This window comes from Podospora pseudocomata, chromosome 5 (genome assembly GCF_035222375.1).
Source record: "Podospora pseudocomata strain CBS 415.72m chromosome 5, whole genome shotgun sequence".
In the NCBI taxonomy this organism is placed as follows: Eukaryota; Fungi; Ascomycota; class Sordariomycetes; order Sordariales; family Podosporaceae; genus Podospora; species Podospora pseudocomata.
The window spans coordinates 4,606,864-4,629,053 of NC_085889.1; the positions used below are offsets into that span (position 1 = coordinate 4,606,864).

Below are 22,190 nucleotides of genomic sequence, written 5' to 3' on the forward strand. Positions count from 1 at the left end.
GGTCAAGGTCTCCATTCCCAAGCCAGAGCTACCGGACCGTCATGTCATCAAGCTTCCTGAGGGCGAGACCATCAACATGGAGGATCTTTACAGTCACTCGCTGCCATCTGACGAAATTTTCGATTTTCTTGGCTCCGCCACTGCCCTTGACGCCATGATCATTACTTCCGAAACCGCAGGGGACGGAGAGAGGCTTTCTGAAGCGCTCCGAACAGCCCTGGCGAACGGAGTTGATTCTACCCAGGCCAGCATCAATCTGAGCTCTGTTTACCTCAGGACCATTCTCCAAGACGCATTCGATGCCAGCGGTGCTGATACCCAGAAGCCCAATGCCATGTGGCTTGCATTGAAGCAACATAAGTTCACCCAGATGATTGATATTGAATCCATGAAGGCACATTTACGACAGGAACACCGAGACACCCGAGCGCGTGTCAAGGCTTGTTCGGCTTCTGCGCAATCCGTCACCTTTCTGGAAAAAATGTCACAAAAGGGAAAGTGGCAAGAAAAACAGAGGCACTGGCATGCTGAGGCCGCTTCTCTGAGGCATACCAAGTCCGATGATTTTGATGAGTGTTCAACTCCTTTTAGATACATCACATCGCCTCCCCGAGAAAGGCGGAAAGTTAGCGAACGGGAAGTCGGCACGACGTGATCCACCTTCGCCGGCGACCGTCGGGAGGTCAACATCATCCGTTACCTTGGATCATGAGTCACATTCAGGTGACGGGGATAGCTACGTCCATGTCAAGGATGTAAGCACTCCCGTCTTGGATGAGAAATCCATTCTGTTGCGACCCAATTGGGACGACTTCCAGGTAGACGCGCAAGACCTTCACGACTGCTGCATCTGTGGTGAGCAGAAATATTTACAGATGTTTTTGCTTCGACCCCATAGGAGTTATGGTATTGATCACGAGCGTAGGGAGAGATTTGTGCCTTTCATTTTCCCCATCAGTTGTTGCGATGGTTGTTTTGGCGTCTTGCACCAAATGGGCAAACTGCCGAACGGTGAGGATCGCCCTACCGAAGCTGTGCCAGACCTGACACAACTACCTGAAAGAAAATCAGCACGGAAGAGATGGCTGGCTCCTTTGGAAAACGTGATTGACTTCAACACCCTGCGGACCATATGGGGTACGCATGATGGCATAACAACGTGGTTGGGTTACCCCCTCGAAAACTTTATTCAGCTAATTCGACTTTGTTCACTCCACCCTGAGAACCAGGATCACGATAGACCTAAAATCCTGATCTGGGACAAGTTCTTCTACGAGCTAGCGGTTAGACATTTGAAGCTATCTGCTGAGATCGGACATCATGAGAGCCTTCAGAGACTGAAAGACATCCTGCCCGATCCGTCTTCTCTTTCACACAAAAGTATCACGGCTCTGCAAGACCTCCAAGGAACATATTTGGTGCCCCAAGAAAGTCTCGATTTATTTACGAGCTGTTTCAGCGGGCACTGCAATTTCTTCGAGGCAGTAGCATCTGGCAGGTGTGACTCGGCACTACTGATTTTTCTGTTTTCGCTGGTGGTGGACTTGGAATCCATGCAGGATTCTGACTCCTTCGACCTGCACAAATTTCTGTCTAGGATGAGGAACAGCATCGGGAGGCCGGATCAAATAGCCGCCAAAGACGCCCAAGTGTTGATTCAGCTGACGAAAGACTTAAAAGGATTAGATGCCTAATGGCATTCAATTGGTACACAGATTGAGGCAGACGGCCACAGGAGATTGCGTTGATGAATAGGCAGTTAGCTTTTGCCATAGCGTGCTTAGTATGCTCATAGAAAACGCAACTTAGGTACCTAGTACCTAGGTAAATACCAGCTGTTTGTATTGCTAGTATACCGTCTTCACTATTTTAACGCCAAGGTACCTTACAACCTGATTCATTGGTTGTGGTCTTCCTGGCTTTGATGTAGCAAGGCCACGAGTGTTGGACAACCGTGAAAAAGGCTTGCCACTTCCACTCCTGCTCCGGATTTACCTGTGAGATGTCATAGTCCCTGACCAGCGTGGCCGCAATCTTGCTCAATTCAAGTCTTGCAATATTTTGTCCGGGGCAAGAGTTGTAGCCATAACCCCACTGTATACATCAGTCAGTCAGTTTTCATAACAACATCACTAAAGGCTTTCACTCACAGGCATAAACCACCTGTCCAACTCCCCTGCATCCTCCCTCAACCACCTCTCTGGCTTGAACTCCTCGGCGTCCTCCCCCCATATCTCGTCCGAAAAATGCATAACCCAAGAATTCACAGACAAAATCGACCCCTTCTCAAAGCGCCTCCCCCCGATCTCCAATCCCTCAGGTCCCACCACCCTAGGCAAGTTCATCGGAACAGGTGCAAACATCCTCAGCCCCTCCTTCAAACAAGCCTGTAGATAAACCAACCTCTTCGCCTGCCCCCAGCTAACCACCCTTTCCTCTCGTCCCCCTTCCTTCTCTTGCAGCTCGATCACCTCTTTCCTAGCCCTTTCCCAAGCCCCAGGAGTCCGTATCATGTAGTACACAAAACTCTGCAACGCGCAACTAACAGTCTCACTTGCCGCTCCCACCGTACTGACAGTAACAGCCTGTACATCCCTCCACTTTATCTTCTCAGGATGCGTTTCCATCGCCCTAAACCAATACTCCACACTATCAAACCTCGATTCGTCTCTCTTGTTCTGTAAACGGGCTTTCATCGCTTTGATGGCTGTATCAAAGAGATGTCCATACGGTAGGATATTAAGCCAGGTGATAAACGGGTTCCCCAATAACACGACGTGGATGTGATAAAAAAACGCCATGGCAGACGCGTACATTGACAGCCAGTACCCATTCGCAATCGCATTACCGACATCAGTCCCTGTCTCGAGAAAACCGAATTGACTCGAGAAGAGGATCTCCCCCGCTACATCGAACGAAGTGAACGTAAAATACTTATCCAGACCCACCTCCTTCCCCGTCCTGGCAAAACCATCAAGATGGCCAAGAAGCAAAGAGATGACGTTGTCCAGCTGAGGCTCTGACCGCAGCACGTTGGTGAGGGCATACCCCGAAGCAAAAGCCTTGCTTTTCTCCATTTTCTTTTTTGGGTCGGTGGTCGCCATGGGACTCTGGAAGCGGTAGTCTGGAATGGCAGTCATGCGGTACCAGGGACCTTTCTTGAGCTGACTCCCGAGGATTTTCTTGATGGCGTCGGGATGGGAGACGGAGACTTCATTGTGGGCGAGGCGGACAAAGTGTCCGTGTTTGTTGTGGAGAGAGACGAGCTGGAGGTTTTGGTCGCCTTTGAGGATGTGGTAGATGTGCCAGAGGCGGGAGATGGAGGCGAAGGGTGGGCCGGGGATGGAGGAGAGGGGGTGGAGGTGGCGGCGGTAGATGATGATGGAGGTGATGGTTGCTAAGAGGATCTGGATGGCCAGAGTCCAACTCAGGGTCAGGCGTTTGTCTAGCAAGAGGTCCATTTTCGTCTTAGGAGCAAAAGACATTAGGAAGTCCTGAGGGCTTTGCGAAGACAAGAGAATTTAAATGTCTCGATTCATGTCACAAATCTGGTTATCTCGCCAGTGATTAGGTTCCATCCCGCACAGCCCAAATGCCTTGCATACTGTTTCATCAGACCACGTTTGACAAATCAGAAATGTTGATATGATTCGGAGAGTCGGAGTCTGTGGGTCTCTCGGCAATGCACGATCATCGCTGGACATGCCTCAAAGGAGACGTAACAGCGGCACTATGGGAATAATGCTGACTGTGCACACCAACATACAACTCACATGTCAGCCGAATACTAGTAACGGACCAAATGCTGCGGGGAAAGAAGAAATTGATTCGAACCTCATCGAGACTGCCAGGGAGAGGTCATCATGACCAAGCAAGTTCAATGCAGAACCTGCTTACCCCGAGCCACTGACTACCCTAGATCTGTGGTACAGAGCTATCAGTCTCTGCTGGAGACTCGTTCACCTTCCCCCATTTGTTTCCCTCCTGCTTCTCCTTTAACCACTCATCCAATTTCCGGAATGCATACTCATCATGTTTCTTCTGCGAATGACGAAAAACCTCCTCATACTATCCCGGCGTTCCGCACGACTGTAATCTCTGCCCATACGGCGCGCAGCCCCCAAACCCATCGGGAGCGTTGAAGTCATTGAGGTGGTCAGGCGCAATTTTGAGCTTGACGTCGCGTGGGACTTGAGGGAAAATCACTTCGTCTCCGATTCGCTGCAGGAGCTGGGTGAACTCATCAAATGTGGGTCTCTCTTGTTTCTCGTGGTCTTCCGTAATGTACACTTTCATCAGTGGTGTCATGGTAGAACATGCAGGATTTTGCTATGTCAGTGACTGGATCTCAAAGGGACTCGATGACGGTGAGGTCGCGGTAGGATGTGATGGTGGGAATGGGATGCCCCTCATCCGCTGTTGCGGTGCCATTGTTGGACTCCACGACTGTCTTGTCAATGGAAGACATGGTGGATTGATCTTCTTGAATGGAATGTTCAGTTTTGTGATGTGGGAAATAGAGTCCAGAGACAAACGGACAGTGCTGTTGATGACGAGAGACGAGGTTGGTGCCCAAAACATGCAGTCGCACAGCCAAATAATTATTGGCTGGCTAAAATCCCACTGTAACCTATGCCAACAGCGCACGGAAGCTTTTTCGTGTCCAAGTCAAGAGCAATGTCACAGAATGTGGTCGACGTTGAAGACAGTCGACTGTATCTCCGAAGAGAATGCTAAAATGAAGTATTCGCAAGCAATTCGACATCAACCCTCTCGTTTCCACCACCTATATCGACGTTCACAACCTGAAATCCACACCGTATTCATCAAAGCTCCATCATCTTATCCAAATACTAGCGCGTCTGTAAAAACCAGTCATGAAGGCCCCTTTTAGCAGGGGCCTCAGCCTCAGATTCCAACGAGCACTGAAGATTCGCCCTGTTTACCCCCACACCCTCCACATTAGCCGAGTGAATCAAGTCCTTAAGCAGCTCATCAAACTTTCTGTCCGATCTCTTATGGAAGCTCGTTACCTCCTTCTTCGACACAATAAGCACTCTCTAACAGCTCCGATAAGTCTAATAGCCTGGTTTAAAGCCCTGGTCATGCACAAATCCAATCAGTTTATCCAATTGTACTCTAGCAAAGTCCAATTCCTTGACGGTTTCGGCAACGTTTAGTCGGCGTGCGAAGGCATCCCAGAACTCGGCAAGCTGCATGGAATGGCTCCTCCTGCTACTCCCGGAACCTCATCGCCTCTGCGTCCCACCGGGGATCATTCTCCACTTCCGCATACCTCTTGATAACCTCCACACACAATTCATCAAGCAAATGATAGTACTTTCCGACTGAGTCCTTTCCACGGCCGTATCTATTCTTCGGCCGCGGATGTCAAATCGTCACCGTCCTCCTCATGCTCATCATCGCTGATAAGAAACATGAACCTATCCCCTCGATCACGATACCATCATACCACCGACCACGTAGGAAACAGGTAAGCGTGTATGCCTCCTTTATCACGTCAGGATCGTCCATCGCCATGGCGGCTCGGATGGGGCGGAGGGGTTCGAGAATTGCCGAGTTGAAGAGTCCCTCGTCGCGGGTGAAGTAGTTGTACTTGTTAAGTAAGTAAGTTAAGTTAAGTAAAGCCCATTTTTGGTTAAGCCAAATTAAGCCTTCCTATTAGTTTAACTTGTAAATTCGGTAAGCTCTGCTATTTTTCACTTTTTATAAAAGTCTGTAATACACCAAATATAATATTAAGTTATTACTATTAAATCTAACGTTATTATAAGCGAGTCGTACATATAAGCGAGTCGTACAGTCTCCACCACGACGCGTCCTCCTTACACCTAACATCATGTTACAACCTGCACCAGAAATGGATACAGACTGCAAGGCAGTACGCCAGAGGTGAATATGACAGAATGATCGAAGGTTGTGACAAGCGTCTCAGACATGGGTTCACTGTCAACAACAGGTTGTTCTAACAAAGAGCTACTGAGAGTAGATTGTAGACAAATGAACTTGAATTGCTTGCATGAGGAATCAGATTCCTCGACATGGGGATTGCCGGGCACTCCCCCCTATTTATGTGAAACTATCTACATATGTTTCTGAAGTATCTTTGTACCTTGCTCAGTGTGCTCAGTGTGCTCAGTGGTCTTGGCGCACTGAGCAGACTGAGCAGACTGAGCAACTCCTAATTGGTTGCACGGGGGATTGTGGGTCTTTCCATCCCTGGCCCAATGATTGGCTGAGGTGTCCCAGCACCTCAGGTACCACCCAGTGGTTCCTTTACAGGGGTATTACGCTTGGGGCGTAACATGTGATTGGCTCTCCTAGGTGTTTCTGTGCTAATGATTGGTCTGTGGTGCGCCCCGCGCCCCACCAAGTGTCAAGCCGTGACATATTAAGTAAGTAAAAGGTAAGTTTAGTTAAGGCAAGGTAAGGAAGACCCTAGACTTGGCTTGGCTTGACTTATTGCCTACCCTGGGATATCTATTCTCGAGACTGTCTTTTGGAGATGTATACATGTGGCGCGCGGTCGAGGTAAGTTTGAATCGTTGAGGGGTTAGTTCTCTCTTTGTTTTTTTTCTTGCTGAGATTCATGGGCACGCTGTTGAGGCAAGAGTTGGCAGATCCGTAAGGTCTTGAAAAAGTTGGCAGAAGAAGCAAGTACATCACATGAATGATTTCACTTCACCAACCAAATAGCGTCAACGGCGTTTGTGCTGATGATACCAGGGGCTTGATAGGATGCCCGATATCAACCCTCCCATTGCCGCGGTTTGCCACACAAACAGGTCTCTGTCAAGCGTTTATTCAGTAATATTATACCATTGAACGATTGGGTTATGCGCAAGTCAGGCCGTTCCGGGCGCAATCTGACATGAAATCAAGTCATTCTTCAATGTAACTTACAACCCAAAGATACAACCAGAGATAAAAAAAGGAGCAAGATATTGTAGGCTGAGTTTGAAGCGTCGTGGTGATCTGGTAAGAGCCTCGCCTCGTTGATGTCTCCATATTTGCTGCCTAAAGAAAACAAGACAGACACAATGAGGGAAAGTCGCGGCTAGACAGGGCTATCATTTTGCTTGGGCCTGTTTTCCAGTCAGCATACAATCTAAAGACTCTTAGCAATATGCTCTTGTTGAAGAACTTACTTGGTTGCCTTTTCATTGGTTCGATCGACCTTGTACTCGAGCCTCTGCATGACTCCTGACTCGGGCTCGCCCACTCTATCATCATTTCCCACAGGAGAGGATATCTGCGTAGTGGTAGTGGCTGCTCCAGTCCATCCCTGCTTGGGCACCAGATTAGGGACCGAAGTGTCGCCAGTCTCCACCTCCAGCTCATGTCTCACTCGAGATGCCGTGTGGATTGTGTTCGAGGTAGTCCCAGTAGCTCCACTGGTAGTTTCAGTGAAGTCGGTGTCTTTTGTGAACAAGATTGGGTCAGGTCGGGTCGGTGGTCTTCCGCCCCTCGCCATGCGTCTTCGGACACGCTCAATCATGCTTGCCGTCGGAGCTGGCTTTTCTGCTTGCCGGGGCTTAGAGCGGACGAAAAGCTGAGGGAAGGAGGAAAGACAGGCGATCAACAAATTGATATAGGCTTCCACCGACCACCAGAAGATGAAGGCTACAGGGTCGATAGCGCCCTGATTGAAGCGAGTCGTGTAAAGGATGGAGACGCGCACAATGCCCACAATGACGGTGATGATGGTGAGAGAAAACAAGCCAATCAACGCTGCCTTCTTCTTCCGCCGGATTTTGAGATTCCAGACCATGCTGACAGGAATGGCCAGAATCATGAAATCAGTTATGATGCTGAAGACTGTGAGAATGGTCGAGATGATGAGGGATTCAGTGACGAACCAACCGCTGTTGCAGTGGTCATTTTGATATATAAAGTCGTTCATGTAACACTTGTACTGAATAATCGTCATGGAGAGGATGAAGACGATTGCGCAAGCGACTATGCAGCTCCACCAGTATATTCGCTGTCGCCTCGTTTCGGAATTACCGTAGAGTCGCTTGAAGAAGAGCAGGAGGGCGAGCTTGACAATGAAGATGCAGATGAAGACGAGCAGCTGCATGGCCAGCATGCAATCCATCCACTGTCTGATATCCTTGAGCGGAGGCGGGAGTGGCTGCTTCCCAGATCCCCACCAAACGATGGCATACATATTCCACCACTGTGTTGCCCACACCACCGAGTTTACAAAAATTATAAGCCAAGCAAAAATAACCAGGATGTCGTCCCAGAAGAGCTTGCGGAACGTCCTCCATCGTGTCACGAGCCGGACGCTCAGGGTGATCAAGTTGACTCCCGTCAGAGTCCAGACGACGCCATGGAAGGCCTGCCAGGGGATGAGAGCCTCCCCATAGCCACCCTTCGATACAGCGGCTTCAGACATGGTGACAAGACGGCGAGATTGAGACGGTGGTACGGAATGGCGTGGTGCAAGATCCTGAACAGGTTCAGGGCATGGCGCCTGTTCTTTTTGCTCCACAGAAGCATCGTCTTGGCTATAAAGCAGGGGATCTGTCACAAAGAAGCGACACTTGAAATGCCACCCCAAGTTCTAGATGTTCACCTTCGGGGATAGCAAGCTTCCATCGGTGGGGTAGGCTTGAAACAAAGAGACTCGTCAGCAGCTCATCAATCTCACTGGTCCGGAATGGCAAGACCGACCAATCCCGTGCAAGATCATCGCAGCTGACTGGCATTAAAGTGTCAAAGGTCTTTGTCCATGGTGAAGATCGCTCAGCAAGCTTCTGGGCGCAAGCAAGACTCAACAACGATGTTTGATGATCTCCTCACGAGGACGAAAGTCAAGCAGCAGCATCGTTCTGCAAACCGCCATACTCTTATCTACAAAGTATACGTGGTTTGAGAACCAGCCTCGCTAGATTACAGGTAGCTGAATGAAACATATGTTGTGATATTCCAAGGAATATTCAACAACAACAGAACTATAAGAGGCTATTGCAAACCGGAAGGTTTTCAGATATGATCAAGCTCCGTACATAGCTGCAGCGGCAAGAGAGCGGGAATTTACTCCGACGTGGTGGCAAAGGCACGCTATTCTTTGTTAAAGGCCGGGCGGGACATTGTCCGATCACGACAACTACCCCGCCTAACCGAAGCTATTGAAGCCGTTCAACAACGGGACTTCATCACCATGCCGAGGGAAGACAACAACCTGAACCCCTCCCTGGACGGCTCAGATGCATCGGTTGTTACACCACATAGAAACAACTTGCCGGGTCGCCTAGCGTTAACGAGCGCGGAGAGGGGCAGGTTGATCTGCCGTAGCATTGCCAGTGATTGGCGCGCTTGCAAGAGGTGAATGAATTCCCACGACTGGCGGAGAAATATTCTAGGGCTCGCAAGTTCCCAAAAAAACCAAAGGGCATAAGACCACGGAGAATTTGAATGGCAATGTCAACTGATATCTTTGAGTGTCTCTCAGGGGCTACCTTGCGGAGTCGTCTGGTCCGGCTTACATCAGTGCTAACTGAGCGGCAGCGCACTAACAATTATCTAGCCGCCCGGCTAGCTCAATCGGTAGAGCGTGAGACTCTTATGGAGTACTCCGAAATCTCAAGGTTGTGGGTTCGACCCCCACGTCGGGCTCAATTCCCGTCAATGACGATCTTTTTTCTGTTTTTCCACTCTGTATCCTCCGTCCTCTTTTTGGGGTTGTTCCATCTTGGAGATACTTAAACACCCCCTGAACCATCCATCAAAGCACCAAGATGTCTCGTCCACCACCACGTCCCTCCAAACCATCACAATGTTTTTCCACACGCTCACCACCACCCTCCTCCTCCTCCTTCCCCGTCTAGCCCTCTCCCAAGCAACCCTCACCAACCCCGTCATCTGGCAAGACCACCCCGACCTCGACGTCTTCCGCATCGGCCACACATTCTACTACTCCTCCTCCACCTTTGCGTACTCCCCCGGCGCCCCCCTGCTCCGCTCCTTTGACCTCGCCAACTGGGAAGCAGTCACCCACTCAGTCCCCTACCTCAACTTTTCCCCCGCCAACGCCTACAATTTGACCTCGGGCTCAAGAGCCTACGTAAAAGGCATCTGGGCCAGCACCCTCCGCTATCGCCCCTCAACCGACACCTTCTACTGGCTCGGCTGCATCGACGGATCCAAAACCCACATCTGGACCAGCCCGGGCGGCAACGCGCGCCAAAACGGGGGGGAGGTCCCCCCCCAAGCATGGAACTGGTCCCCCCGGCCGGTGATTAGCAACTGCTACTACGACGCGGGGTTGTTTTTTGACGACAATGATGACTCACAAGTTTACGTCGTTTATGGAAACACCCAGATTAGGATGGCGCAGTTAGTGGTGGACCAGAATGGAGATTTGAAAGAGGTGAGGAATCAGGTTGTTTATACTAGTGGTGATATGACGCTGGAAGGGGCGAGGTTGTATAAGCGGAACGGGGAGTACTATGTTTGGGTTACCAGACCGGCGGATGCGCAGTTTGTACTTAGGGGGAAGAGTTTGTGGGGGCCGTTCGAGAGACGGGTGTTGGTTGATAGGATTGGGGGGCCTTTGTCGAGTGCGGGGTTTGCGCATCAGGGGGGGATTGTGGATACGGAGGATGGGAGGTGGTTTTATTTGGGGTTTTTGGATGCTTATCCCGGAGGGAGGATACCTGTTGCCGCGCCGTTGACGTGGGGGGGTGATGGGTGGCCGAGCGTGGTTAGGGATGGGGGGAATGGATGGGGGAGGACGTATCCTTTGCCTGTGAACACGACTAGAAAGGTGAATGTGTTGGGGCCGAGGGTTGATGAGTTTAAGGGGGGGAAGTTGGGGCCGGAGTGGGAATGGAATCATAATCCTGATAATGGGAAGTGGTTGTTGAGTGATGGGCTGGTTTTGAAGACGGCGACGGTGACGGGGGATTTGTTTGCCGCGAGGAACACGCTTACACATCGGATTGTTGGGCCGAAGTCGAGAGGTACTTTTAGGATTGATGTTGGAGCTATGAGGGATGGCGATCGAGCTGGCGCTGTGCTCTTCCGGGACAAGGCTGCCTACATTGGCATTCACAAGACCGGAAACACTGCGTCGATCGTCATGGTTGACAACTTGAACTTGGTTGAGGGTTCATGGACAACAAGTTCTACCGGTCGAGTGGCGGCGACTGGGCCGTCTGTCACCGGAGAGATCTGGCTCCGAATTCAAGCCGATATCACGCCCGCCTTCGGGACGAACACTGGACGACAAGTCATCTTCTCTTACAGCACCGATGGCAGGACTTTCACGAATCTTGGACCCGCCTTCGCCATGAGCAACTCCTGGCGATACTTTACTGGGTATAGATATGGCGTTTTCAACTTTGCGACCAAGGCACTGGGAGGCGAGGTGAAGGTCAAGAGTTTTGCGATGGAGATGGTGTAACTCTATGTCCAGCAGTGATGGAACACCATGGTGTTATTGTTTAAGAGAAGTGCAAGGCTTGGCATAGTTACAATCGAATCGAAGAACTCTCATGGTGGCTCCACCAAGCAATCACAAAGAATATTCCAGAACCGTGCTAGTGGGGCCACCTTTGTTCTTCTGGAAGATAGCAAAATCGATCTTACAAAGCAAGACTGGAGTGGAAGATTGGGGAAAACTCTTCATTTTTTAGATGTCGATAATGGTGGGTCTGTTTTTGTCGGCGAAACCTTTTCCCAATTGCCCGTGTAGCTCGATGCTGACAAGAACATCAGCGATACGGCATTGAGTTAAATTTGTATCTAAGCAAAAGCAATTAGAAAGCATTGTCAGGGATGGGCGTTATTCATGAGGTGTGATGTGAGCATTGGCAACATCAAAAAACATGGGCAGACCACTCTCTGCTGACTGTTTGCCATTATGCATGCACTCTAACAACCCAGACATTAACTTTAGAGCTTATTCATCATGCTGATGACCAACAACACTCTGGGGCTCGACCGGGGATTCTCCCAAGAGAAAATGTCTCCACATGGCATTGTGGTATCGTAGCTATGACGTTGCATATCTGCGGGACCCGGACGACAACCGACCAAATTGTGACCCCAGAGGAGGTAGGAGCTTGTTTTGCTTGAACAGATATAAAAGCGCTCTGCTTGTCTCGACCTAGAACCTGTTCATCCATTTTACTCTCTCATTCTCAATTCCTACCCCACAACCCCCTTTCACCCCCTATCACCTCTCCAATCTCACCTTTCACACGGTTCATCACCAGTCATCACAATGTCCATCCCCAAGACCCAGAAGCAGTGGCTCATCACCGGAGCCGACAAGGGCCTCGACGGCCTCGTCTACCAAGACGCTCCCGTCCCCACCCCCGGCGACCACGAGGTCCTCGTCCACCTTCGTGGCGCCTCACTCAACTACCGCGATCTCATCATCCCCAGGGGAATGTATCCCTTCCCGCTCAACCTCCCAGTAGTAGCCTGCTCCGACGGCGCCGGCGAGGTTATCGCTGTTGGGTCCAAGGTCACAAAGTGGAAGAAGGGCGACAAGGTCCTCACCCTCTTTAACCAGGGCCATCAGAGAGGTGATATGGACATTGCGGCCAGTAAGACCGGTCTTGGCGGCTGCTTCGACGGCACCTTGAGGCAGTATGGTACTTTTGCCGAGACTGGTGTCGCCAAGATGCCCAGCAACTTGAACTACGTCGAGTCTGCTTCGCTTGTCTGTGCTGGTCTTACGAGCTGGAACGCTCTTTATGGTCTGAAGCCGTTGAAGAAGGGCCAGTGGATTGTCACCCAGGGTACTGGTGGTGTTAGTTTGTTTGCTCTGCAGGTAAGAATTTCTCTTTCAAGAAATGAAACATGAGGGCGTGCTAACAGAAAACAGTTTGCCAAGGCTGCTGGCGCGCATGTCATCGCAACGACATCTACCGCCGAGAAGGTCGAGATGCTTAAGAAGTTGGGCGCCGACCACGTTATTAACTACAGGGAAGACGTCAACTGGGGTGAGACTGCCCGTAAGTTGACCCCAGGTGGTGAGGGTGTTGAGCATGTTATTGAGGTTGGCGGTGCCGACACTTTCACCCAGAGCTTGAGCGCTGTGAAGATGGAGGGTGTCATCTCCGTCATTGGATTCCTCGGCGGTGCGGCTCCCAAGGACAACATTCTCGAGACCCTTTCTCGTGTCTGCACTGTCCGTGGTGTATACGTCGGCTCTCGCGAGCAGCTTGAGGCCATGTGTGCCGAGATTGAGAAGCACGACATCCACCCTGTCATGGACAAGACAGTCTTTACTCTTGAAAAGGCGAAGGAGGCTTATGAGTACATGTGGGCCAAGAAGCACACTGGCAAGATTCCCATCACGATTGAGTAACGGCAACATTGTATATAAGAACCTAATGATGAGATCTGCTTAACGATGAGAACTGTCACAGTCATTATTACCCGTGTGTATAGTGGGACCGACCGAGCCAGTCACGCAGGATGTGCCGACCCGAGCTTGAGCGTCCGATGCCGTGGTAAATTGGACTCTAGGGGTAACCCATGCCGCATTTTCCTCGATGTTACCTGCCGAGCTTGACTGTGTGCCGGCCGCGCTTGTTCTGACTGGCGCCAGCTTATGCAAGGTGTCAACCGAGTGTTGACGAATCAGCATATAAGACTGACAGAATAGCAAATGCAACATTAGATAAGCGGGCCAAAAAACACCAGTTCCATGGAGATAAACCTCATGAGCTCTACATTCGTCCTACCACCCCGCTCCTGAGGCGTGGTCTAGAAACAATAGGCACTGTCGTGACACCCACCATCAGAACTGAAATGCCGGCTAAGAGCTCAATCCCACGTTGTGGCTGCCAAGAGACCCTGCCAATGCTGCTGACTGCAGATGTACCGTAGAAATTAATCCCGGTATCAGCATTGGCTGCCGGGTAGCGAGTGAGCAGGTCCTATCGGATGGACTCCTCATAGGGCCGACAGTACGAATTGCCACACTGAGTGCCCATTATCATACACTATCGAGTTGGAGATGGCTGGGCGGCAAGACCCTCGCAGAACCGAACCTCTCAGTGGCACCCAACCAACGTGGAGGCATCATGAAGAACTTGCATGTGCTTACCTGGACTATTGAATGGTGCCCAAGATGCGCGGGCCAACATCCTGGCAGGAGAAAAAGTTGAGATTGCGGCAAGCATAAATAACACAAGCTCCTCGCGGGAATTGTTCAGACAGAGCTTCCACGGCACCTCGTCCCCAATCTTCACACGCAGCCACCATGAAGCTCCTCACAGGCTACCTTCTCCTCCAAACTGCCGGCCTAGCCACGGCTCTGCCCCCCAAGCTCGAGGACTTCAAGCAAAAAGCAATCGACTCCGGCGTCGCCCTCAAAGCCCTCAATGGCATCGCCCTCGCCAAAGCCCTCACCAAATTCAGCGGCACATGCACGCCCTCCAAAGTGAAATACCGCCGCGAATGGCGGACCATCTCCAAGCCCGACCGCAGAAAGTTCATCGCCGCGGTCAAGTGCATCATGGCCAAACCCAGCACGCTCCCTCCGGGGGAAGTCCCCGGCGCCAAGTCATTATACGATGACATCGTCTGGGCCCATGCGCGAAGAAGCGGTCTCGTTCACAACAGCGTTCGCTGCCCTTCTCCTCCGCCCCCCTTTTTCCCACTTTACTAATCCTCACAGGGAACCTTCCTCCTCTTCCACCGCTACTACCTCCACACCTACGAAACGGAACTCTCCGCCTGCGGCTGGACCGCAGGGCTCCCCTACTGGGAATGGGGCCTCGACATAACCGGGCCCCATCTCTCCCCCGTCTTCGACGGTTCCGACACATCGTTAGGTGGTGACGGCGAGTTCATCCCTAACCGCCCCCCTTTTTCAATCCCTTGGATCGACCCCCTCACACCGGAAATCATCATCCCACCCGGGACGGGAGGTGGATGCGTCAAGACCGGTCCGTTTGTCCATCATAAAGTCAGACTTGGGCCTTTCAACATGACGGAGACGTTCCCTGTCGAGCCGGAGGATGGGAGGGGGGACAATGAGAGGTGTTTGATTAGGGATTTGAACAAGGGGTGGATTGAGAGGTGGGCGAGTTTTAGGAATAGTACTGAGTTGATTTTGGGGAGTGGGGATATCTTTGAGTTTCACGTCAATGCTGTGAGTGCTTCTGACTGGATTGAAAGGTAATGGGAAGGGGGAGTGCTGCTGACGTGCCGGGTGATATAGGAAGGGGATCCGAGATGGGTACCGACCAAGCCGATGGGTGTTCATGGTGGTGGGCATTCGTCGATTGGCGGGGTGGGCGGGCATGCTGCTGATCCGGTTATTTCGCCGTATGATCCTGCTTTTTGGTTGACGCATGGGCAGCTGGATAGGGTTTATTGGATTTGGCAGATGTTGGATTTGGAGAGTCGGAGTGTGAGTTCTGCTGAGCGGAGTCGTTTGTTGTGTGATATGAAAGCTGACTTGGCTTCGGACAGGACGTCTTTGGGACTGGCACGTGGCTCAACATCCCGCCTAGTCCTAATGTTACTGTGGAAGACAGCATCGACGTGTTGCCTCATCAGCCGCCGAGGAAGTTGAAGGAGTTGATGAGTACGGTTGCGGGAAGCCCGTTCTGTTTTGTCTATGTGTAAGTGAGACGAGGATGATGGTGTTTATCATTTACAAGCAGTTAAGGACTGGTATATTTGCTGCACTTCAGGAGATGTCGTAGCAAGACAGTTAGAAAGTGTTGGGCAATTGTGTTGGCTTCGTAGAGAAACGCCGCGATCCCACTGTGACGAGATATCAGTCAGATTCATACATGTTCAATTCGGCTTAGTGCTATTCTATCATCCACTCCGTTTTCTTCCTTTTTTTTGTGTCTGTGGACGATCGCCGTCTATTTGTCCCCGTTTGCGAGGCGCGTTCTTGACAAACCAAAACATGACCAACTGGTCGTGACTTCATCGGCATCATGCCTCCCCTACTCTGAAAGCGCAAAGCCTCTCTCAATGACGATAACTCAGCATTAGCAGTAGCAAGCGAGTAGCCTCACCCACAAGCCCGGCGGGGCACCCAGCAGAGGGCGAGGACAACCGACAGCTGGTCGCTGGACAACGCGACTCGGTCGCTACATCACAAGTCACCCAAAGGGACAATCTACCGTTTGCTTCACCAAAACACGGCCTGGGTGGTCCTGATGCTGTTCTTGGCCTCGAAAGAAAATGGAACCTTTGGCGCGACGAAATCCCGAGCAACCTGGCAGACGCGATGGGTATGGCTGACTTGTATTCACTCCATTTCCAGGAGCTCGTTGAGGAGGAGCTTGCGAAAAAGATCACGATATTGAATGTGAGTGGTGGCATGCTGTATCTTCCTTGCTGGACAAACCGCCAATTTGCTCATCGATCACTAATGACATCGCATGGATATACTGGCGCCAAAACCTCGACTCATGATGCTTCTTCGCCAACATATTGGGTCGTTGTCCCTTGCCAAACAATTCAGATTGCGCATCCATGCTGCAACAGCACCTCTCTATGAAACGGTGTCTTCAACAGCTGGTATGTACAATTCGACCCTGACCCAAGGGCTAGAAAAGTTTACTCCCTTTCTGGAGACTCTTTCTGAGCTTCGAGGAGGAGCATGTTTACAAAGAAAGCTACGAGTTGGCAATGGTTCTGAAGGGTTACTGGTCGTGTTCCGGGAAGAAGTGGTCCGAAACTGACCGATTGCCTGGTGGCTCGGACTGGGCCGTCCGTTGGTTTGATGAGGTACTGGGAGAAATTATCGGTCGTTGGAGACAATTTGGGGCCCTGCTGGGATGTGGAAGGCGACTTGGACAAAATGACTGCGGAATGGCGAGCACGACAGGTCTCCTGTTTGGGGGAACACACCTCGGAATCGTGGTTTGACGAGTCACGGCGACTGTTGGGGATCATGTGTGGAGTTCTTCCAAGGTTAGAGAGCTCTCCGGAGTCAGGCCGCTTGCGCTACAACTGAGAGTGTATGTGGGCAATGGCTGATGGAAAGGTCCTGGTTCTGAGGTGGCGTTAGGATCTGCGGAGCGTCGTATCACTTTCTCTTGTTTCCCATTGCTGCTCATCGATACTTAGGGAGCAGGCTTACATGCTTGTTTTTGAGCTTCGGGCTTTGTAGTTCAACGAGGCCTCCGTCTGTCATGATTTATATGGCTCTGCCGACAGAGATGTTCAGCTTGACGAGCTGATAACCGATTTGATTGGGAAAAGAAAGGGAGCCGGACATCGCTGGGCGTGGAAAGCTGAGCTGGAAAGGCTCGAGGAAGAAGCCAAGATACGGGCTGGTAAGTGAACAGAGCGGTGGTTGTTGCAATCACGCCAGCGAAAAAACGTAGAAAACTACGATCGCACGCATAGCGGTGTCAGTAACGACGACATAGCCAGAGAAACCGCGCGGTTCATTGAGCCCATTCGAGAGATTTCCGAAATTGATCATAAAGACGCCCTTGCTGAGGCGTATGGCTCGGTATTTGAAACGAAGCAATGGTGATATACTGAGGAGGGAGAGAACGAGGACGGTTATACCTCTTAACGTCGCGGTCTTCATCGCGGTCTTCATTGCGAGTGTTGTGTATCAACACCATGAAGACAAGGGTGGACAAGCTCGAAAAGACTTGCGCAATGGAAACAATGACTGGCGGGATGGAATGAAGAAACGTTCCAAGCTCGTCTAGACACCAGACAGCAGCGGCTAAAGTATCTCGAGAAAAACCCGCGAGACTAAGCATTACTTAGCTGAAATATAAAACTTACGGGGCAATCAAGGTACCTACCTAAGTCGAAGCAACTGGCTCATACATAGACCCCATCGTCAACAAACATTGCAGATCCCATCTCTATATTTTCTAGGCAAAGGGGTAATCATTCCTCCACCCACCGCCAACAACATTCCTTTCTCGTTCAACAATCTAAGCTTTTCCGCATCATTTACTGCATACCAACGATGGGGAGAAGCCAATACTATCAGCCCTGGTCGCCAGTGCCCACCCTCAGTCTTTCCTCTTGTTTATGGACCAATCCTCCCTACGAAAGGACCTCCAAACCAAAAGTCGGCAGCCAGACGGCTGAGGAGGAAGACTGTGGAAGAATGGATGCACTACAACTACGTCCGAAACGTCCCCTCGTCCATTCGTCGCTTCGTTGGAAAGAGGTAGCACTTTCGTTTGATCTCCCAGATTCATGATATTCTTGGATCTTTTATCATTAAGAACCACCGACTCTCTGGTATGTTGCTCTGCACCTACATTACGTAGACTCCGTACGGCTTATATTGACGGTATCCCTTAACAGCTAACCTTGCCTTTCTCAGACCTTACGCCGCACATTCAGGTTATAATTCAGCCCGAGTGGCGGTACCGACCCAGCAGGCGCCAGAGTACCTTGACAGAGATACGGGATGTGAAATCTATAAAACGGCTCACGGTCGGGTTCATTGCTGAACAATCCACAAAGGTCAAAGGCTAGGCGTAACCTGTTTCTTGCGTTCGAGATTTGCACCATTATTGACCCGTCATTTCAGACCTCCATACAGCTGTTAGATCCGTAGTACAACCACCAGGAACGGTCGCCCAAGGCCTGCGTCTGATGAGCTGAAAAAGCGCATCGACGACTCCTACCTCCCATATCCCAATCACCGCCGCGCCGACCCCCCTCCTCCCGTTCAGACTCCACATTCTGCAATTTATTGGCCCCATCAGAGCCATCCTTAACATGGACCGCCCCGATGCTGCAAAGGAGGCTTACGGGTGCGTTCGTTTCCTGTGGAACCTCTGGTACGATTTATGCCGGCCCGAGCATGACGATACTGATGACGAACTGGCCTCGGACGAGGAGTGTATGGAGGCTCTTGAAGTTGAACCTGACCCGTCAGCTGTGACCGATGGTGATGACTGGGACTATCATCAAGGATATTCTAGCGGCTGTGGCGCAATGAACGTGAGGATGATCAGCCTGTTGTGAGTGATGGTTACGACAAACAGCCTCCAGACGAGTATTTTGAACGGAGTTAAAGGTTTGATCTCTAAGGTAGGTATCTAGTCTTCGACGTACCGCTTTCACACTCGTGCAAGAGATGTAGATGATGGGAACCGATAGTAGCATTATATGCGCGCCTGCTTCATGTTTCCACGTATGTCAGCCTTCAACTTCACCCATGCCTCGGAGAGAAGGAGGATGGACTTTGTCGTTGAGATACCCGTAGGTGTATGGTTTGGAGTACTCGACGACAGAAAAGAAGCAATCGTCGATACCAGAGAACTTCTTCATTGATTTGCGCAGCTTGAGCCAGATCGGAGGGGTGTCGGAGCTCTTGTTCTTCGGTCGCGGCATGGTCTGATCGACTTCCACAACACCCTTGTAACCGCGGTAGCGTATTTGGAACGCGGACGGGGTGTATCGTCTGTTGTGAAAAATGATTCGATCACGTCTTGCCAGTTCCCGCGCGAGATTAGGTGAGATGAGGCCACAGCCGTCGGTAAAGATGTAATCGGCTGTTTCGATATCGGGGATGTCCTCGACGCGTTCGGGCGGGATGAGCATTGCTACCGATCCGGTAGAGAACAGGAGACTTATACGCTTGGCCTTTTTGGCAACTGTCTTCATTTTCGAAAAGTCGCCTAAGCTGTTAACCTTGCAGGAGATCTCTTCGGGTGAACTGGCATAGAGAAAGCAGGTTCGAGATTTGAGCTGGCTGTTGCTGTGGCCGTAGAAATTGTAGTGGACACTTTGAATGGAAATGCCGGTCCTGAGAAGTCGAGTAGCGTAGTCGGTACATTCTCGGGGCGTGGATGTTTGAAGCGAGTCGTCTGTGGATGTTGCTGCAGCAGAGCGGGGTGGTCGTCGTCCAGGCGGAGCACGCAGCTCGGCGAGAGAGACGACGAGGAACTTGTTGAGTGGCTCGCCGCGGATAGCTCGATTGTCTTGTACCTTGACCAGGGTGAAGTTGATTTCGTGCTTGCCACCGGTCATGACCAAGCTCACTGTTTTGATGAGTCGAGCATTGTCGAGCTTGTCGGGCCCGGGCAGGTTGGGGATGGTGTACCTCCATTCTCGATCATCTAACCTCATCCAATCCTGGAGTTGGTGTTTGAAGCTTGCAAGTTTGCCACTCATGGCAGTCGAGATATTTGGGAGGGAGATGTAGCGACAATAAGAAAGGAACTGGCGTCTACTGAAGGCAGGTCCAGGGCACAGGTGCTGGGTTTTGAGGAGGGGCAGGCCACACAAGAGCAGCTAAACTGTCGGAGCTGGAGCTCGCAGTTGATACGTACTTGCACCTCCTGCAGCAGGCCTCAGTGCATATCTCACCTGACTGGCTCAAAGCGCCAATTTTCGACCATCCCTTACATCGAAGATCATCGAGACGAGTACCTACATCATTTTCATCTACCACCCACATTTATCTCCACGTCGTTCCAGCATCGAAAGCCTGGAAAAAGTCCACCAAGCACAGCCGACTACCTACAGTTGAATTGCGCCCTACCAAACAATGTCCCAACCACCAAACATCTACATCATCGGCGCTCAATGCACAGGCAAAACAACCCTCGTCAAAAACCTCCACGCCAATTTTGAGTCCAACTCCTCCCACGAACCGCCAGTCCTGATCATCGAAGTCGCCCGCACAGTTATCAAGCAGCACTCCTTCACAGTAGCCGACGTCGTCAACCCAGACAGAAGCATCCAGCTCCAAAGCCTGATCCTACAAGCACAAGCCTCCGCCAAGAGACAAGCCACCCAAACCGGGCAATGGTTCATCTCCGACAGATCAGGAGCTGACCCAATCGCCTACCCCTTGCGATATGTAGAAGAAAGACGGGCCAACCAATTGATCCAGTCGGATGATGGGGTTAGGTTGAAGCCGGAGGATGTGGATGATTGAATTGCCATGCATAGGGTGTTTTGCGAATTCTTGCAAGATCAGGAGATAAATTTCCAGGTCTTGCCTGCCTGGGTTGGGGATCATCAGGAGAGGGTTGAGTTTGTGTTGCAATGTTGGGATTGTAAGAAAGAGAGGGGTCCACGGTGGGTGGTAACTGATTTCTAATGGGGGGTTTATAGAAGGCTACCTATACACCATAGGCAGCGACAAGTCTCGCTCGCTCAGCCGCGGTACTATGGCAGTTAGTCGACGTTGGAACGGACTGATCTAGGAATGGGACACTCACATAGGAGTTACGTATCCGTGCCTGGGATTCTTTGGTAGCTTTGCGTTCTTGACGACCGTCCACTTGCCCTTGGAAATATCGTTTGTTGTGAATGGAAGGTAGCCGCCGTCACCACGCATGTAGTCGTCGATCCACAGATGCCACTGTCTCAAAGTTAGTAGAGCCCCCTCTCTGTGCTTCCTCATAGTGACTGACTGACCTTCTTCGGATCCCTGTTATCCCTAAACACCAACGGTCCCTCCCCGGCCGGCATGCCTCCATCAGCACCAATCCTTTCGCTAACCGTCTTCCACGGCCCCTCCGGACTGTCCGCCACATTCTGCTGAATCAAATCATCAGGCCCATGCTTACTAAACCAGTAGTACTTCCCCGTCTCCCCTTCCAAAGCAATAGTAGCATCCATCCCCAACCGATTAAACTCCTCCGCCCGTGTAAACGTCTTGAAATCCTCCGTATGCGCCTTCATAAGCACAAGCTGACCATCCAACTTGCTCGTGAAATAAACCAAGAACTTGTTCTTCACCGGATCCCAAATCGCGTCCGGAGCCCAAGCCATCGCTGCTTCAGGGGGAGCCACCGTCGTGAACATCGGCCCGGTCCATCTCGCGAGATCGTTTGATTCCCAGACGTGGATAGACTTTGATCCGTTGCAGGTGTAGCAAGTCCCATTGTTCCAGCCGCGGCCCCAGACTTTGAGATCTGTGGCGAGGAGCCAAAACTTTGACCGGTCGGGCGCGATGATGAGGGATGGGTCGCGGATGCCGCCCATGCCGAAGGAGGTGGTTAGGACGGGGTCACCTTTGTTGAGGGTGGTCCAGGTGGTTGGGTCGTTGTTGTTGCTGATGGCCATGTAGACTTGTTCGCCGTCTGGGAGGCGTTCGCCGGTGAACTGGGTGCTGTTAGCATTTCTGGTTAGCTACATGGGGGAGAGTGGGGAGGGGACATAGGTGTAGAGGTAATCTGTGAAGTTGGTCGCTGGAGCTTGCCGCGCTTCAGGGCTGTGGTGCTGTA

The 22,190-nt window shown here is 51.3% G+C and overlaps 7 protein-coding genes and 1 non-coding gene across 8 annotated transcripts; 5 read left to right on the forward strand and 3 right to left on the reverse strand.

Moving 5' to 3' along the window:
- Positions 1–1,661: 1,661 nt before the first annotated feature.
- QC762_0088870 (uncharacterized protein) lies at positions 1,662–3,637 on the reverse strand. The gene is made up of 2 exons (XM_062884041.1): positions 2,151–3,637; positions 1,662–2,094 (listed from the first exon to the last, which is right to left on the reverse strand). The coding sequence occupies exons 1-2, from the start codon at positions 3,483–3,485 to the stop codon at positions 1,870–1,872; spliced, it is 1,560 nt and encodes a 519-aa protein (XP_062742925.1). The 5' UTR covers positions 3,486–3,637; the 3' UTR covers positions 1,662–1,869.
- A 3,148-nt stretch (positions 3,638–6,785) lies between these two features.
- On the reverse strand, positions 6,786–8,504 carry QC762_510440 (uncharacterized protein). Its single transcript, XM_062891451.1, has 2 exons — positions 7,170–8,504; positions 6,786–7,106 (listed from the first exon to the last, which is right to left on the reverse strand). Exons 1-2 carry the CDS (start codon positions 8,420–8,422, stop codon positions 7,079–7,081), a joined length of 1,281 nt encoding a protein of 426 aa, XP_062742926.1. The 5' UTR covers positions 8,423–8,504; the 3' UTR covers positions 6,786–7,078.
- Positions 8,505–9,447: 943 nt separating this feature from the next.
- Positions 9,448–11,434, forward strand: QC762_510430 (uncharacterized protein; the record flags this gene model as incomplete). The annotated part of the gene is made up of 1 exon (XM_062891450.1): positions 9,448–11,434. The coding sequence occupies exon 1, from the start codon at positions 9,806–9,808 to the stop codon at positions 11,432–11,434; it is 1,629 nt and encodes a 542-aa protein (XP_062742927.1). The 5' UTR covers positions 9,448–9,805.
- On the forward strand, positions 9,559–9,645 carry QC762_0088900. Its single transcript has one exon. It is a non-coding gene; the product is annotated as a tRNA-Lys (tRNA).
- Positions 11,435–11,976: 542 nt separating the features above from the next.
- On the forward strand, positions 11,977–13,406 carry QC762_510420 (uncharacterized protein). Its single transcript, XM_062891449.1, has 2 exons — positions 11,977–12,811; positions 12,866–13,406. Exons 1-2 carry the CDS (start codon positions 12,257–12,259, stop codon positions 13,349–13,351), a joined length of 1,041 nt encoding a protein of 346 aa, XP_062742928.1. The 5' UTR covers positions 11,977–12,256; the 3' UTR covers positions 13,352–13,406.
- A 594-nt stretch (positions 13,407–14,000) lies between these two features.
- Positions 14,001–15,829, forward strand: QC762_510410 (uncharacterized protein). Its single transcript, XM_062891448.1, has 4 exons — positions 14,001–14,614; positions 14,669–15,145; positions 15,215–15,406; positions 15,469–15,829. Exons 1-4 carry the CDS (start codon positions 14,252–14,254, stop codon positions 15,622–15,624), a joined length of 1,188 nt encoding a protein of 395 aa, XP_062742929.1. The 5' UTR covers positions 14,001–14,251; the 3' UTR covers positions 15,625–15,829.
- Positions 15,830–20,500: 4,671 nt separating this feature from the next.
- On the forward strand, positions 20,501–20,893 carry QC762_510390 (uncharacterized protein; the record flags this gene model as incomplete). Its single annotated transcript, XM_062891447.1, has 1 exon — positions 20,501–20,893. The coding sequence occupies one exon, from the start codon at positions 20,501–20,503 to the stop codon at positions 20,891–20,893; it is 393 nt and encodes a 130-aa protein (XP_062742930.1).
- A 187-nt stretch (positions 20,894–21,080) lies between these two features.
- QC762_510380 (uncharacterized protein) lies at positions 21,081–22,029 on the reverse strand (the record flags this gene model as incomplete). Its single annotated transcript, XM_062891446.1, has 3 exons — positions 21,081–21,126; positions 21,180–21,322; positions 21,379–22,029. The coding sequence occupies 3 exons, from the start codon at positions 22,027–22,029 to the stop codon at positions 21,081–21,083; spliced, it is 840 nt and encodes a 279-aa protein (XP_062742931.1).
- Positions 22,030–22,190: the final 161 nt, after the last annotated feature.

What these genes read in the sequence shown, in the direction of transcription:
- QC762_0088870 (XM_062884041.1), bottom strand. Translation starts at nt 3,485, where the DNA reads ATGTCTTTTGCTCCTAAGACGAAAATGGACCTCTTGCTAGACAAACGC. An exon ending in TGGACAGGTGGTTTATGCCT is followed by an intron (nt 2,095 to 2,150) that starts GTGAGTGAAAGC and finishes TGATGTATACAG; the next exon opens with TGGGGTTATGGCTACAACTC.
- QC762_510440 (XM_062891451.1), bottom strand. Translation starts at nt 8,422, where the DNA reads ATGTCTGAAGCCGCTGTATCGAAGGGTGGCTATGGGGAGGCTCTCATC. An exon ending in ACCAATGAAAAGGCAACCAA is followed by an intron (nt 7,107 to 7,169) that starts GTAAGTTCTTCA and finishes ACTGGAAAACAG; the next exon opens with GCCCAAGCAAAATGATAGCC.
- QC762_510420 (XM_062891449.1), top strand. Translation starts at nt 12,257, where the DNA reads ATGTCCATCCCCAAGACCCAGAAGCAGTGGCTCATCACCGGAGCCGAC. An exon ending in TTAGTTTGTTTGCTCTGCAG is followed by an intron (nt 12,812 to 12,865) that starts GTAAGAATTTCT and finishes AACAGAAAACAG; the next exon opens with TTTGCCAAGGCTGCTGGCGC.
- QC762_510410 (XM_062891448.1), top strand. Translation starts at nt 14,252, where the DNA reads ATGAAGCTCCTCACAGGCTACCTTCTCCTCCAAACTGCCGGCCTAGCC. An exon ending in GCGGTCTCGTTCACAACAGC is followed by an intron (nt 14,615 to 14,668) that starts GTTCGCTGCCCT and finishes TAATCCTCACAG; the next exon opens with GGAACCTTCCTCCTCTTCCA. An exon ending in TGGATTTGGAGAGTCGGAGT is followed by an intron (nt 15,407 to 15,468) that starts GTGAGTTCTGCT and finishes GGCTTCGGACAG; the next exon opens with GACGTCTTTGGGACTGGCAC.